This window comes from Podarcis raffonei, chromosome 3, assembly GCF_027172205.1.
Source record: "Podarcis raffonei isolate rPodRaf1 chromosome 3, rPodRaf1.pri, whole genome shotgun sequence".
NCBI lineage: Eukaryota > Metazoa > Chordata > Lepidosauria > Squamata > Lacertidae > Podarcis > Podarcis raffonei.
In genome coordinates, this window is record NC_070604.1 from 122,564,684 (window position 1) to 122,582,286 (window position 17,603).

The 17,603-nt window shown below is 46.7% G+C and overlaps 1 protein-coding gene across 1 annotated transcript in view; it reads right to left on the reverse strand.

Moving 5' to 3' along the window:
* Positions 1-17,603, reverse strand: part of OTOF (otoferlin) — a 199,326-nt gene that overhangs the window by 75,970 nt on the left and 105,753 nt on the right. Inside the window, exons 6-12 of the mRNA XM_053383844.1 lie at positions 9,835-9,911; positions 8,768-8,894; positions 7,629-7,683; positions 6,537-6,668; positions 5,198-5,260; positions 2,818-2,902; positions 1,021-1,180 (exon numbers count right to left, since the gene is read on the reverse strand). Of these exons, the coding sequence (XP_053239819.1) occupies positions 1,021-1,180; positions 2,818-2,902; positions 5,198-5,260; positions 6,537-6,668; positions 7,629-7,683; positions 8,768-8,894; positions 9,835-9,911 (699 nt within the window). The remainder of the gene's footprint in view (positions 1-1,020; positions 1,181-2,817; positions 2,903-5,197; positions 5,261-6,536; positions 6,669-7,628; positions 7,684-8,767; positions 8,895-9,834; positions 9,912-17,603) is intronic.

The window sequence follows — 17,603 nt, forward strand, 5'->3', positions numbered from 1 at the left end:
TTTCTTTCAGCAAAGAACAATCTGTAAAAGAGTGGTGTAGTGGTTAACAGCGGTGGACTCGTAATCTGGGGAACTGGGTTCACGTCCCCCTCCTCCACATGCACCTGCTGGGTGACCTTGGGCTAGTCACACTTCTCTGAAGTATCTCAGCCTCACTCACCTCACAGAGTGTTTTTTGTGGGGCAGGAAGGGAAAGGAGATTGTGAGCCACTTTGAGACTCCTTAGATAGAATCCTAAAAAGCAGAGACATCACATTGCCGACAAAGGTCCGTATAGTTAAAGCTATGGTTTTCCCAGTAGTGATGTATGGAAGTGAGAGCTGGACCATAAAGAAGGCTGATCGCCAAAGAATGGATGCTTTTGAATTATGGTGCTGGAGGAGACTCTTGAGAGTCCCATGGACTGTAAGAAGATCCAACCTCTCCATTCTTCAGGAAATCAGCCCTGAGTGCTCACTGGAAGGACAGATCCTGAAGCTGAGGCTCCAAGACTTTGGCCCCCTCATGAGAAGAGAAGACTCCCTGGAAAAGACCCTGATGCTGGGAAAGATGGAGGGCGCAAGGAGAAGGGGACGAGAGAGGACGAGATGGTGGGACAGTGTTCTTGAAGCTACCAAACTGCGGGAGGCAGTGGAAGACAGAAGTGCCTGGCGTGCTCTGGTCCAGGGGGTCACGAAGAGTCGGACACGACTAAACGACTAAACAACAACAAGGCAGGGGTCAGCAACCTGAGGCCCATGGGCCACAAACGGCCCACGAGCCGCCCCCGAACCAAGTCCCCATGCGCTGTGCTAAACTGGCATGGGGACTCGCTTCTCTGGCGCTGAAAATCGCGTCTCCGTTGCGTCTCCGCTGGAGTGAGCTGGCCCAGGTGAGGTAAACCTTGCCCACCCCTGCCTTAAGGGGAGTGAAAGGTGGGATCTCAAGTCCAAACTCTTCTTCTTCTTCTCTCTCTCTCTCTCCTCCCCCCTTTCCCCTCCCTCTGCTCTTCTCTCCTTCCTCGCCCTCTCCCCTGCTCACCCCTCAATGTCGTCCTCGTCCGTCTCGTTGGCCTTGTGGGGCGTCTTGATGTTGTCTCCTTTGCCCACCACTGCGATGTCCACCTTCACATAACCCTTCAGCCCCGCGGTGATGTCCTCCGGGTCCGAGAGGAGCGCCCACTTGTGGTAGAACTGGTGCTCTGCAAGGAGAAGACAAGGAGCCACCATGAGACCCTGCGAGGTGGGTTGGGGAGAGGGCAGGATCGCCCACAAGTTGAGCATCTCGGCAGAGCCTGGCGCCTTCGTTCCCCCAGGTGGACTGGTGCAGGAACGGCGGCTTCATTAGGCTCCCATTGTTGCATGGGAAACAGTCCTTGGGACTTTCCACATTGGATCCCGGGATGCCAGGGGGAACACCAGCCCACAATGGCGCCCACCAAAGAGGATGGGCAGACTTCTGTGAAACCCATTATCAGTGAGGACCATGTCACTCTGCAAAGCGTGTGGCTGGACCACAAAAGTGGCAAGAACTGGTTTAGGAGGAGCCTAGCGACTGAATGTTAGAGTGAAAAACTGCGGGATGTAATCCACTGGGAGCAGTCAAGTACAACATTCCTTGTTTTCCTAGAGTGGACATGAGAGAGAATGTTTGGTCCAGCCAGTCGAAACTTCCTGTTCCTCCTGGCTGGAGCATACTTCCTTTTGCATGTGATAGAAGGTGGGCGTGACCTTATCTGCCCAGGTAACAAAAGGACGGGTCACGCAGCACACCTCTCTCTCTTTGACTCCCTTCTTCGTTTGACCAGCTTTTAGCTAGGACTGCTCTGCTAGCTCTCAGCTTGCAAAAGCACTGGGATTATTCTCCCACATGGAGTAGATCTACATGTACATACAGTTATCCCTCAGGTTACAGATGCTTCAGGTTGTGTTTTTTTGGGTTACGGACCGCCAAAACCCAGAAGTACCAGAACGGGTTACTTCCGGGTTTCAGTGGTCACACATGTGCAGAAGCACTTCATCGCCCTTTGCTCATGCACAGAAGCACGAATCACAACCCGCGTGTGCAGAGACGCGCTGCTGCAGGTTGCGGATGCTGCCGGTTGCGAGCGTGCATCCTGCACGGATCACGTTCGCAACCCGAGCATCCGCTGTATTTGTAACTAAGTCTGCCTTCAGGGATCCAACCGTAACTGATATAAGTAAACTTCTTTTATTGACTTTGAATAAGATAGTGACATCTTTATTCTTTTAAGAGGGATTCAGGGGGACTTACCAGGAACATACAACTCAATCTGAGACAGACTGAATTGTATACTAGTGAGAGGCTCACACAAGCCTGCAACCAGCTATCTGCTGTGCATGTAAAAAGGGGAATGTAAACTCTGCTAAGTAAAGGAACTTGCTAGCGCAAGTTTGGAAGGATATTAATAAACAATATATCCTCTCCTGCCACCCTGAACATTCCCACAAAAAGAATGTCAGATAAAGTGCAGCGAGGGCTCTGCACGCACAGAAAAAAAATGTTTGACTAAGTGTTTCCCAGGACTTTGGTTGGATGAAGAGATGGTGAGGTGTTGGGGTGACAGAGGGTGGTTGACTAGAGAAATGAACAGCCAAAATGATGCCCTGCGTTCCTGCATTACAGAGGATCAAACTAGGAAACCCTCAGGGGGTACCTTGTAGCTCTATGATTCTATGAATAAAATTTGGCTAACTGGAAATTTGGTGCCAGCCTCCGTATTGAACCGCCAAGGAGAAGTTTCTCCCACAGCTACTGTCACCACCCTGACAGCACAAGAACAGCCTTCCACACCAGAAAAAAACTCTTTCCACCTACCTGGCTGGGTGTAAACGGTTCCGACGTCCATTTTGAAGGAGCCGACTAAGGTTCCGCTGCGCAGGAGGTTTTTGGAATGAATCACCTTCATGTTAAAGAAGAGGGGGGGGGAGAATTAGAGGTGAGGTTTAGCGAGGAGCCTACCTTGTGCCTTGCAGCAGACATTTCTGAGGAATACGATAAACGGGCACCTACTGAACCCTAAATGCTATAGAAATGTTAGTTTGTTTTAACCGATAGGATGGATGTAAATGAAGGAATTCACTTCATTTAGCATGGTGGCCAGTTAGTCCAATGCTGCATGAATTCTGTTTCTAAACAGTGGGTATTACTGTATTTTTCGCTCCATAAGATGTGCTTTTTCCCTCCTAAAAATTAAGGGGAAATGTCTGTGCGTCTTATGGAGCGAATGTGTGGTCGATCGCTGGCTCTTGCCCAGGCCTCCATTGCTGAATGTTCTGCAGACGGAGGCTGTTTGTTTCCCCAGTGACATGGGACTGGCTGATTAGATTATCTGTCTGGAAACTGTAGAAAGGGCTCCCTTTCCTTCCCTAACAAAGCTGCAGAACTGTGAGTTGAACCCCATAAAAACAGGGTTTTTCCCTTTTGTAAAGTAAGCTCAGCAACTTTGAGCTGATCCTCAAAAAAAGGGGGGGGGCTTTTCCCCTTTGCAAAAGATGCTGCACAACTGTGAGCTGATCCCCCCAAAAACGGGGTTTCCCCCCTCTAAAAACTAGGTGCATCTTATGGTCAGGTGCGTCTTATGGAGCAAAAATTACGGTAAGTTACCCACCAAGAAAAGTTGAATCCCACAAGCCATACCCAATGCAGTACCGTATTGGCCTGAATATAAGCCGCACCCGAATATAGGCCGCACCTTTAAAATTGGAGGGGGCAGGGGGAAAAGAAAAGAAAAAACCCAAATATAAGCCGCTCCCTTCCTCGCTGCTCCTGGCTGCATCCTGGGTGCAAGGGGAGGAGCTGTGCTGTGTTGCCAGTGGCCTTTCCCCTTCCTCGCTCTCTCCCTTCCCGGCCTTGGGGGAGAGTGTGGGGGTCTATACACTGGGCAGGCTCCACTTTGCCATGCTCCTACAGCTGTTTGCCCAGCGCTCCTGGCTGCATACCATAAGGTCATGAATATAAGCCACACTTTAACTTTTCACAGTTGGAATTTGGGGGAAAATTATATTCAGGCCAATACGGTATATCTTACATGCAGGTTTGGTGCGAAGATTACATGTACACCCAAAAATTGCATATATCCAAACCTTTGTGCAGTGGTTTTCAACCTGTGGGTCCCCAGATGTTGTTGGACTACAACTCCCATCATCCCTGAGCACTAGCTAGGGATGAGAACTGCTGCCTTAGTGGGTGAGGCAGAGAGAGAGAAAATTCCCCATACTCCCAGCAAGCAATGCTGGGAGCTTAAAAACTCTTTTTGTGCCAGGTAACCTAAGCAGATGGGACGCGGGTGGCGCTGTGGGTTAAACCACAGAGCCTAGGACTTGCCGATCAGAAGGTCGGTGGTTTGAATCCCCATGACGGGGTGAGCTCCCGTTGCTCGGTCCCAGCTCCTGCCAACCTAGCAGTTCGAAAGCACGTCAAAGTGCAAGTAGATAAATAGGTACCACTCCGGCGGGAAGGTAAACGGTGTTTCTGTGTGCTGCTCTGGTTCGCCAGAAGCGGCTTAATCCTGCTGGCCACATGACCTGGAAGCTATACACCAGCTCCCTTGGCCAGTAAAGCCAGATGAGCGGCACAACCCCAGAGTCATCCGCGACTGGACCTAATGGTCAGGGGTCCCTTTACCTTTACCTAACCTAAGCACAAAAGATGTTTTAAGCTCTCTGCCTTGCTTGCTGGGCAAAGACTGCTCAACATGTGCATTCTGAGAGGCTAAGGATGCTTGCACAAGTTCCAGCAGGAACCCAGATGGTCCCATGAAATCTCATACACAGAGCCAGTGTACAGCCCTTTGAGATTCACAGTTCTCTGCATTTTGCGACAGCAGTACTCGACCAAAACCATGTAGAACAGAAATGCACACATTGGAGAGAAGCACGCATGATGCTATATCAGTGGAAGAAACATACAGGAATGCCATGCTGCAGAGGAAATTGCTTGCAAAAATATGTGTGTTAGATAAAACGGTGTTTGAACCCATTTCTTGGGGCATAGATCTCTAGCCTCATGTGCCCTAGACTTGATTCACACGCTGGTTTGGAGCATCAGGTATTTCTCTTAAATGGCACCCAATTTCTTCATCTGCATCTGTTCCAGCTCTCCAGGTTGCCTTCTCCTAAGCTGTTCATCTCAAAACTGGCCAGTTTACAAGAATTCTCCAATGGAGACAGAGGAACAGGCAGAGAGTCTTGCTCACCGATATCTTGACGATTTTGTCGAACATGACATCTGGGGGAACGTGGAAGTCGAAGACAAAATACTGGGAGCAGGGAGGAAGGAGAGAGAAAAGGGGTGTGAAGGATTAGCCATGGCAAGAAAGAACATGATTTAAAAAACAAAACCCAATGTTTATCATTCTAGAAAGCCACTTCCGACGTAGAAGGAGGTGGGGTTGCAGGCTTCACCCTCCCACCATGCGCGTGGGGGCTGGCTCTCAGCCTCCATGCGACTGAGGGAATCCCGATCGCATCATCCCCTGGCCAGCCAATTGGCTGGCCTGGGGGGGCGTGGCCTGCTCCATTTAACGCAGGGGCTGCCTGGGATCTCCCTCTTTGTGGTCGCCATTGAGGGGCCTGGTAGGAATTTTTCCACTTGGCAAATTGGCACCAGCCACTTGGTTTTTTCCTACCTCATAGCAAATCGTCACAACTTCCTTGGTATTGGCGGTTAGGCATTGGTATTGCTCTGTAGATGGAAGAGGGGAGGAAGCGCCATCACCTGCCCCACATATTGAAGGGTAGTCCGATAAAGGATTCTGGGGGGCGTGGCCCTGTCCAAAGCCTGAGGAGGTGAGGGCCTAAGGCATGCCCCCAATCGGTGACCCTGGGGGGGTTCCTAGTTGATGTGCATCAGCAGGACTCCCCCTACTGGTGGTTAACCCTTCCCAGACTTCAAGTGAACAGGCTGAAGCTGGATAGTCGGTTAGGACCAATGCCTAAGCCAATACCGCTCATCACCTGTAACCAATAAAGTTGTGGCCATATTTAGCCCATTAACCTTAAATATCTGTGCCATGTGCCTTTATTTCCACTGGGGCGAGGCGGGAACTCGCCACGCAACAGCCTTTCTCTACCCTGGGTCCCCAGATGTTGTTGGACTACAACTCCCACCATTCCTAGCCAGCATGACCAGTGGTCAGGGATGATGGGAGTTGTAGTTCTAGAACATCTGGGGACCCAAGGCTGAGAAAGAATAATGGTGAAAGTCTACAATTCCCTCAAAATATGAAGGGGGTGGGGATTCTTGAATTTTGAAAAAGTGGTGGGTTTTTAAAATCATTTTTTTTCTTAGCAAGACATTCATATGTCAGCATTTGGGGATAAGAGCACTCTGCAACTGGTGATGCACTCAGCAACCCACAGCACTGGGTTTGGGTCCTTTGCTGCATTGCTGCACTGAAACATTCCTTTTGCAGAGTTTTTAACTTAAATTAAAATTGTCATTACGCACAGGAGGGATGGATCAGTCCAGCCCAGCCCAGCCTCTTGCAAAGGAGACACAGGGCTTATCCACACAGCCCCAGTCAGAGACCTCACCTCATTGTAGTAGGGGCAGTTGGTCGATTCTTTCATGGACGTGTATTTCTTCTCGTCCCCCACCTCCACGCAGACCACAGGGTCCATGTTGAGCCCCACCAGCTGCCGTGCCTCAATGACCGTGACGCTGACCTAGTCGGAGAAGAGGTGGTTAGCCCTGACCTGGGCCACTCAGGGTTTGGCGCCATCTTCCTTTATTCCCTCTCCTCTCTCTTGTCCCTAAAGGGAGCTGTGGGGCATTATTGCAGCCAAACCAGCAATTCATGTATTGCCAGATGGGCTCACGAAGGGGCTGAGGCTCAGAGAGCTTTCCCGACAAATTTGCTAGAGAGAACTCCGTGACATCATTTTCTTTGTCTGCTTTGGCAGGAAGCTGTAACACTACATACTTCCTTCCTGCCTGGTCAGCCTCTTCTTTCTTCATCATGTTTCCAAGCTGACCACACAGGCGTGTCTGAGCTCTGCAGTTCAGACACCATTTTTGAACGAAGATGAAGAAGAAGACGAAATAAAAATTTGTAATGATATGTGTACTCTGCCCATCTGACTGGGTTGTCCCAGCCACTCTATTATATATATATATATATATATATATATATATATATATATATACACACACACACACACACACACACACATATATATATATACACACATATATATATATACACACACACATATATATATACACACACATATATATATACACACACACATAATAAAACACTGCACAATAAAAGGCTTCCCTATACAGCACTGCCTATTTTTTACTTTTAGAACTTAGTTATAAACCTGCCATCATTTAGCTACTGTAATTGCTGCTTCAAGACCCAGATTATGTAAGTAAATACTACTTTTACTTCTTCACCAAACAATATGTGTGTGTCAAAATTAAAAAATAAAGAAATAAAAAGTCCGGTAGCACATTAGAGACCAAGTATTTGTTTGTTCTGGGTATAAGCTTTTGTGTGCATGCACACTTCTTCAGATACGTGTGTGTGTGTGTGTGTGTGTGTGTGTGTGTGTGTGTTGTTAAGGCAGAGGGTACACCAGGGATGGTTCCCCATGAAAGGGAGACGGTAAACAGCTTACCTGGTAGTCCATAGGCCTCCCAGCGCTGGGCTCCATTTTAATATCTGGCTTGGATCTGGAAAAGGGAACAATCACAGTCAGAAAAGTGCTCAGCACAGTTCACAAACACTATCTCAGTAAGCTGCACAAGAGCCCTAGAAGTTAGGTCAGGACTATGTTTGCCAGATGGAAGTTGAGAACGGACAGCTTTCCCCTCGACATCAGAATTCCATATATGAATTGTGCCCTGCTTAGCAGGTTCTGGAAAAGAGAAGATCTTTTGCCCCTAGTGATGCACATCATACTTCTCCTGGAGCAAGCTTGTTTTCTCCTGCTTTGGAGTGTAGGACTCGAACCCATGGCTTCAAGTTACAAGAAAGGAGATTCCCACTAAACATCAGGAAGAACATTATTCTTATTCTTATTCTTATTATTTAACATAATTATTACAAAATACAAGCAAAATACATACAAATACATATATACATATATTTTTCGGATAAGCACACATATATAAAAAAGAACAAAAAAGGAAAAAAGGAAGAAAAGAAAAAATAAGAAGAAAAATTGGAAGAAGAAAAATAGGAAGAATTTCTTCCAAATTTATTCTACAAATATCTCAATAATAAAATTTCATTGATTGACTTCCATCGCTTACACTGTACTCCCTATATACATTTTAAGCAAACTTGTTTCTGTTATTCTGTATTTTCCCCATACAATCTCATACAAATATTCTAATCAATAAGTTTTCTAAGTCTTTCATAAATCTATTCTAAACACAACCAAGACCTTACACCTAATCCTTGTCTACATAAATAACCATTTAAACATTTCCATTGTTTCTGGATCCTTTGAGGAAGAACTTTCTGACGTTAAGAGCTGTTCAACCGTGGAACAGACTGCCACAAGAGGTGGTGGACTCTCCTTCCTTGGAGGTTTTTAAGCAAAGGTTGGGTGACCATCTGCCATGGATGCTTTAGCTGAGATTCCTGCAATGCAGGAGGTTGGACTAGATGCCTCTGGGGCTCCCTTCCAACACTACAATTCTATGATACCTAACTTGGATCCATCCATGTTAATAAGCCTAATCTGAGTAAAGGACAATTGACGACAAGCTTTGGACTCTATCCCTCAGCTTGCCTTGCAAGCCTGCTCACCTCTTGTTGGATACATTGGTGGTGACGGCTGTGACCGATGCCAGGGAGATGGTGTCTGGGTCCAGCCCGCCTCCCAGCCGCATCGCCTTCCGGTCCAGGTCTTCGGCTTCCAGGACCGCCGGTTCATCTGCCATGGAGAGAGACGCAAATTCATAATTAAACCTCTTAATCTGAGCTATCAGTGGCTCCTCCTGGGATCTGTGAAGTATAAAAGGCAGGGAGACATGGACTTCTCTGCCATTCCATTCATCCAATAGCTGTTTCTGGGAGGCTGCATCCATAGATGCAAAGAATTCAAGGGATATTTTGTTAAGTGTGATTGTTTAATTGCATGCTGGAATGCCTGTATGTATATTGCTGAAAGGGTTTAACACTGAAAACTTCTGTTGTGGTGTACTAAAGCTAGAAAGAGCTCTCTAAGCTTCTAGCTGGGTGAATAATTAACTGTTGATGTTCCCTGTTCTTTCACATGGATGTTTAACCTTAGAACATATGATTAAGGTATTCAGTTGCAAATCTCCGTTTTGAAGGGAGTTGACTTTGGGTCTTTTGTTCCCAGGATAAATGAGAGAAAGATGTGCTAATGATTGTCTTCCAGAAGAAACAGCCTCAGGCTAATGAAATGCAGGCTAATGGATTCTAAGGAGAGAGAGAGAGAGACCTTTGATTCTTCACTGGACTTAACTGTCCAGGGTTTTTTTTTTTACCTTTACCTTACCGTACCTGTTTAGAGTTATATTATATTTCTAAGAAGAAGATGCTGAGCTTTGATAACCATATATCTTATGGAACTGTTTGGTTGCATCATTGATTGTTTTTATACCTGTTTTGGAGACGTTCTTGTCAGTAAAGCTTGAATCATATTTATGGGTCTGGACAATATTTTCATCCCACAAGGAGTCAGTTTTTATGCATCCAATTTCTTCAAGCTGCACTATATTAATATCGGCAATATACTTTTCTCCTCGAACTGGACCTGGACCCCCCAGACATGCACTGCAAAAGGCCTCAGTGGTCACAATTCCCTGCCGCCCAGAAGACCAGGAGGTGAGGGTGCAAAGGGTTACCTTGCTTCCTGTGGTGGTCATCTTTTTGACCACGTGCTTTGCCCAGCTTCATGGCTGAAAAGACGCCTTTCCCAGCTCTGTAAGAAGAGTAGGCAGAGTGTCAGTGTCGTTGCCCCACTTTACAGTGGGAACCCCCAAATACATACATACATACATACATACATACACAACAGGTCTTTGCCCCTAGGAGCATACAATCTGAACTTTGACAGTGGGGAGAGCCAAACAGAGGGAAGAAAGAGTAATGAAAATGAGAGAGAGAATATAGGGAGATTTATTTATTTATTTGAGCACTTATAAACTGCCAACTCATCTATCTATCATCTATCTATCTATCATCTATCTATCTCTATCTATCTATCTATCTATCTATCTATCTATCTATCTATCTATCTATCATCTATCTATCTATCTATCTATCTATCCATCTATCTATCTATCTATCTATCTATCTATCTATCATCTATCCATCTAGCTATCTACCATCTATATCTATCTATCTATCTATCTATCTATCTATCTATCTATCTATCTATCTATCATCTATCTATCTATCTATCATCTATCTATCATCTATCATCTATCTATCTCTATCTATCTATCTATCTATCTATCTATCATCTATCATTTATCTATCTATCTATCTATCTATCTATCTATCTATCATCTATCATCTATCATCTATCATCTATCATCTATCATCTATCATCTATCATCTATCATCTATCTATCTATCTCATGGTGGGATGCAATAAAATAATCAGAACATTTTTTAAAATGCAGAACAAACGAGCAGTGCTAGTTATGAACCCCCTAAGTTGGGGTCACCTTCAAAGTTTTGCAATCGGTTTGCAGCACAAACCCTGCATTTTGCTGCACGTCCGAGATGGAGTAATTGATACATCAAACCCGGGTTCCTAGGCATCACCCCAAAATCCTGCACCGTCCGATTCACTCGAAACCTGTGCCAAAGTTTTGCAGAGCAAACCCATGTTTTGTAGTGCCCCCAAAACTAAGCAATTATCAAACTGGGGTTCCTGGATATCACACCCCCAAATCCAACATTGCCTGATTTGCTCCAAACATGTGCCAAAGTTTTGCAAATGCTTTGCAACTGAATTGCAGGGCAAACCCCGAGTTTGGTAGGGCCCCTCAGAACTGTCTGGCTGACCTAACCAGCATGGGGCAATACTAATCACCCCCAATCCAACACTGTCCAGTTTACTCCAAACCTGTGGCCAAGTGCTGCTGCAGTTTGGATGGTCAGATCAGCCGCACCGTTTTGGAGGCTCTGCAAAACATTGCAAAATGATTGCACAGGATCCCAGAATTTGGGGCTTCTTGTTAACACAGCTGAACAAATGACCAGCGCTGAATCCAGTGACTTCTCTCTCTCTATAAAAAAGTACTTGGCCAAACATACTTTCCCAGCAGGAGGCAAAAGAGCAAAAATGAAGGTGTCCGCTAAATTGAATGCCTTCGTTTGTGCAGATACTAAACGAATCTGAGGCCTTCTCCAGTTGATCATAGTGACCTGGACAGTGGATAAGGGACAAGATGCTGAGACTGTGTTTGGGGATGAAGGCTGGGGAGAGTTGAATGTGGAAACGATGAAAGGATTTGACAGTTGTGTTTATCCAAGCGGCATGGCAAGATATTGAGCGGAGGTCCCCTAAGGCTTCCTGCAAGAATTGCTTTCCTGTAATGATTTCACACGTCAGTCCTGTCCATACCCAGAGTTTCAGATCCAATGTAATTACTCAAATTCCCATTAGTATATGACTCTTCTTGGCCTTTGGACATTTATTTCCACTCCTGCTTCATCCTCCTCCTGTAAGATACCGTACTTTTATGCTCTATAAGACTCACTTTTCCCCTCCTAAAAAGTAAGGGGAAATGTGTGTGCGTCTTATGGAGCGAATGCAGGCTGTGCAGCTATCCCAGAAGCCAGAACAGCAAGCGTGCGATCCCTCTTGCTGTTCTGGCTTCTGAGATTCAGAGTATTTTTTTCCTAGTTGTCCTCCTCCAAAAACTAGATGCGTCTTATGGTCTGGTGCGTCTTATAGAGGGGAAAAGACGGTATATCCTGGAGTCTCCGCCCTTAGCTCAGGCTTCCCCAAACATGGGGGCCTGCATGTGTTTCAGATTATACTACAAGTCCCACCTGCCTGCTGGTCGGAGTTGTAGTTTGAAACACCTGGAGGCCACCAGGTTGGAGAAGCCTGCCTTAGAGAATGGTGCTGTGGCTTGGGTGCGGGGTCAAATCGGATGATGCCTTGAGTCTAATCGTTGGAGTCCTGTACTCACTGAGCATTGGAATTTTAAGGAGGACCTGATTTCTGGATAGCTCATAGAATCATAGAATGATAGAGTTGGAAGAGACCACAAGGGCCATCGAGTCCAACCCCCTGCCAAGCAGGAAACACCATCAGAGCACTCCTGACATATGGTTGTCAAGCCTCTGCTTAAAGACCTCCAAAGAAGGAGACTCCACCACACTCCTTGGCAGCAAATTCCACTGTCAAACAGCTCTTACTGTCAGGAAGTTCTTCCTAATGTTTAGGTGGAATCTTCTTTCCTGCAGTTTGGATCCATTGCTCCGTGTCCGCTTCTCTGGAGCAGCAGAAAACAACCTTTCTCCCTCCTCTATGTGACATCCTTTTCTATATTTGAACATGGCTATCATATCACCCCTTAACCTCCTCTTCTCCAGGCTAAACATGCCCAGCTCCCTTAGCCGTTCCTCATAAGGCATCGTTTCCAGGCCTTTGACCATTTTGCTCAGTTGCTTAGAGCGTGGTGCTGATAACACCAAGGTTGCAGGTTCGATCCTTGTATGGGACAGATGCATATTCCTGCATTGCAGGGGGTTGGACTAGAAATCAGGGTTCAGCAAACTTTTTCAGCAGGGGGCTGGTCCACTGTCCCTCAGAACTTGTGGGGGGCCGGACTATATTTTGATAGGGGGAAAAGAACGAATTCCTATGTCCCACAAATAACCCAGAGATGCATTTTAAATAAAAGCACACATTCGACTCAGGTAAAAACACGCTGATTCCCAGTTCATCCGTGGGCTGGATTTTGCCTACCCATGGACTAGATTCTCCTCAGGGTCCTCTACAATACAGTGGTACCTCTGGATGCGATCAGGATCCGTTCTGGAGCCCCATTCACATCCAGAGCAGAACGCACCCTGCGTCTGCGCATGTGCGTGACGCCATTTTGAGCATCTGTGCGAGCGGCGAAACCCAGAAGTAACACATTCTGTTATTTTCAGGTCACCGTGGAGCGCAACCTGAAAACGCTCAACCTGAAGCGACTTTAACCCAAGGTATGATTGCTGAACATGTCAAACAAGTTTCTTTGTAAGACAAGACCCTCAGAAGCCCTGTAAGTGCCCACATCAGCTCCCAAAAGAACAAGCTAAGTTGCAGGAGTGCCAGACTCATGGTTGGTTGTTAATAATAATAATAATAATAATAATAATAATAATAATAATCATAATAATTCTACCCTGCCCATCTGGCTGGGTTTCCCCAGCCACTCTGGGCGGCTTTCAATAGAACATTAAAAACAGAATAAAACTTCAAACATTCAAAAAAGAAGAGCCAGAGTTTTGGGGTGTGAGCTAAAAACTGATATATAGGTGGTACCATACACCGGTGAAATTGGCCAAAATGTATAGATTAAAGAACAAAAGTTGTTGGAAATGTGGTGAGGCGGAGGGCGATCTCTATCATCTATGGTGGTCATGCAATAAAGTGAAAGGTTTTTGGGAACTAATATATAATGAGCTTAAAAAAATTCTTAAATATACATTTCCCAAAAGACCCGAAGCCTTTTTGTTAGGAATTCTGGGTAAAGAAATCAAAAAAGAAGATAAGATAATATTTCTCTATGCCACTACAGCCGCAAGAATTATGTTGGCTCAAAACTGGAAAACGGAAGTTATACCTAATATAAATGAATGGCAGCTTAAAATGGTAAATTATGCAGAGCTTGCCAGGATAACAGCAAGAATACGAGATCAAGATGAACAGGAATTTCATAAAAACTGGAACAAATATTGGAAATATATTGGAAATAATTTGTAGATGATATTAGCGGGGATGGAGTAACGCTAACAGCAGCTAATATATAAATTTAAAAACAAAGTACATGATTATAGAATTTTTATTTGATACTTACCAAAAGGGTAGAGGGGAGTCCAAAGGTTTTTTGTTTGTTTGTTTAGGGAAGGGATATAATAAACTATGTAAATGAAAGATATGTACATATATTGTAAGATTTATTAGCATGTTTATTTGTGTACCTTACATTTATAAGAATCTGTTTATTTACAAAAATTTGAATAAAAATGTATTGAGAAAAAAAAAAAAACTGGAAGCTGAAGGCACAGAGACCTGCTTGCTCTGTGCTGGGTCCAAAGCTGTGGCTAATGGAGAAGACAGATCTTCTGGGGTGTCAATTCTGTGAGCCCCTCCATCCTATGCTCAGGTTGCACATGTGTGTGAATAAAACCATATACAGTGGTACCTTGGTTCTCAAACACCTTGGGACTCAAACGCTTTGGTTCCCAAACACCGAAAACCCGGAAGTAAGTGTTCCTGTTTTCGAATGTTTTTCAGAAGCCGAACCCCTGATGCGGTTGTTGGCTATTGTTTCTGGGGCGCCTGCACCAATCAGAAGCTGCGCCTTGGTTTCCGAACATTTCGAAAGTCAAACGGACTTCCGGAATGGATTAAGTTTGGCGCTTTTGTTTTTGCTATTTATTTTGCATTTTCTAAGGGGAAGGGGAAGAGATGATTTTGTGCAGCCCGGCCCCTACAGCCCTGGATTTCTTTTTACATAAATAAATAAATGTCCGGAATCTGAAACACGAGACCTGCTTACAGGCACCCGGCTGGCGCATAATGAAAAGCTAATTAACGGATGAATAATTAACATTCCTTTTAAATCAGAGAAGTGGTGTGGGGGATCATTTGCCAGGATGAGGGGGGAGAGAGGGAGGAGAGAGGGAGGGTGTCATGAAATAAGGATTCTAGAATGGAGGGTCCGGTTATTCCAGAGGCAAATAGAGAGGAGGGGAATTTTGGAAGGTCCCAAACTGTCCAGGCTAAATTCCAGATCTGCTCCTGTGGAAGGGCCATAGAGCATCTCCCTTCTATAGAACCCTCTTCCTTTAAGGCCAGGATGGTTCTCCTGGGCTCACAGCCTCCGGCTGTGGAGGGACAGCATTGCCATTGTGGCTAGTGGCCACAGATAGCCCTCAAGGGCAGAACAGGCAGATGATCACAAGCGGTATGTTACAACGGCTGTACAGGCGGATGAAGGCTGTAGGAGATAAGAATCTACCTGTCTTCATGATACTCATGCCATCGGAATAGCACTGCAAAGACTGCGCGTTGGTCACTGTGCACGGTTCTCCACACATGAAACAAATTCACACACAGGCGCCTTCTGAAAACCCATCCCTCCTCCATGAAATGTAAAGGTAAAGGACCCCTGACAGTTAAGTCCAGCCGCGAACGACTCTGGGGTTGCGGCGCTCATCTCGCTTTACTGGCCGAGGGAGCCAGCGTTTGTCCACAGACAGTTTTCCCAGGTCATGTGGCCAGCATGACTAAGCCGCTTCTGGCAAAACCAGAGCAGCACACAGAAACGCCGTTTACCTTCCCGCTGGAGTGGTACCTATTTATCTACTTGCACTTTGACGTGCTTTCGAACTGCTAGGTTGGCAGGAGCAGGGACCGAGCAACGGGAGCTCACCCCGACGCGGGGATTCGAACCGCCGACCTTCTGATCGGCAAGCCCTAGGCTCTGTGGTTTAACCCACAGCGCCACCTGCGTCCCCATGAATTTGTCTAACCCACTTTAAAAATCCATCACTGCTTGCACATCGCTTCTTTCCCTGACAACAGCAGGTAGGGAGACTGGGCATCGAATGTGTTCAATATGTGGTATAGTCACCCGAGAAGACTGTACCATGTGTCCCCATGAACAGCTGAGTCCTTTGTTCACACACACACAAGCACAAACACTCAAGGTCAACACCCCAGCAAATATACGACGCCTCCAGCGATGGACACTTTTCCCGCTAGGTTTGAGTTCTGGTTTTCTGGGTCAAGATCAGCGATTTGCTGGTATTAAAAGCACTCCCAAGAAACTAGTCCTCTTTAGCACGTTCCTCTTGCATGTTTCTGATGTCCAGACGCTGAATAATAAAAAATGCAGTGCTCCCGTTCACCCACCCAGACGCGCTAATCTTGCCCATCACCCTGTTATGGGGTGGCACCTTGCATTCATTACCTGCCCCCCCAACAAAAGCTTCCGGAGGTAAACAAACCAATCACCTACCTGTGTGCCAGGTAAGACAGACTCTACCTGTGTCTCGCGACTACCATCCCAGCAGAGGACAGGGGGCTTGGGGTGGGGGGAGTGAGAGAGAGAGAGCAGGGCAGCTCGTCCCAGGGTGGGGGAACCCGCCGTCCGCTCCCACCCTTTCCCCGGCCCCTCGAGCGGCCTCAAACCCAGGCCCCGCTGCCCCCCATTTTCCTCCGGCGAGGGGAGCAGAGTGGCGCTGATGCTCAGCTAGCGGCTCTGGCGGTGAACTGACACCGTCGCCTTCGTGAATATTGGATGAGAACATCCGAGACAGAACGGGACGCTCGGAGCGGCCGCCATACGAGGTGCCACTGGAGAGGTTGGTCGGGGTGCCCACTCTAGATGCTGCCCCAATGGCAGCTTCAGTGATTTGGTCCCTTGGCTAGGCCTTGGGCTCTCTTCCCTTTCCTGGGCTCACGTTTTCTGGGGTGTAGGGGAAAGAAAGAGCCCCTGAGTGCCTCTTTCTCCTGCAATTCCAGATGGACTCGTCCAGGATCCGATTACGGCCTGCGGATGAATTATTCAGGCTTTATCTGCCTTTATAATAGCGGAGAAGGTGTGCGGCAGAGACGAGAGGATGAATGCCGAAAAGGCGTACAGTCAAGGGGACAAGGAGTTGGCTCAGAGACCTGCGGCTGGGTGCGCTCCCGGCGCTTGGGAAAGAGCCCATAGCTCAGGGGACAGAGTGCCTGCTTGGCGTACAGAAGGACCCAGGTTGCTCTGGCGGAAAGAGGCTTGTTGGCGAGTTCAAGGCAGCGTGGCAAAAGTTTATGAAATTAAGCACGGCACTCAGATAGTTGGTACAGGGAAGATGGTCTCTCTCTCTCTCTGGTAACACTAGAATTCGTGGTCATCGAAGGAAGCCAAATGTTGGTGGAACCGAGGCAGATTTTAGAAAAGGGCTCTTTCACGCAGCACAGGGTCGGACTGGGGAACTCACTGCCACAGTGGTGGCCAGCAACTTGAATGGCTTTAAAAGAGGATTAGGCAGATCTGTGAAGGAAAAGAGGGCTGTCAATGACTATGTTCTGCTTCCACAGCTGAAGACAGTTGATTCTGGAAACCCCAGAAGGGAAGAAGGCTTTTGTGATTGGATCCTGGTTGCTGGTTTCGTATTACGGGCAGAGCATAGCCATCCTGGCTAGTAGCCATCAATAGCCCTCTCTTCCTCCATTAATTTGTTCAATCCTCTTTCAAAGCCATCTAGACTGTGAGCTGGCTCCTGTGGCAGTGAGTTCCATAGTTCCACTATGCACTGCGTGATGAAGTCCTTTGAAGTACGTTTCTGAGCACAAATCAAAGTGTTGGTGCTGACCTTTCAAGCCCTAAATGGCCTCGGCCCAGTATACCTGAAGGAGCGTCTCCACCCCCATCGTTCTGCCCGG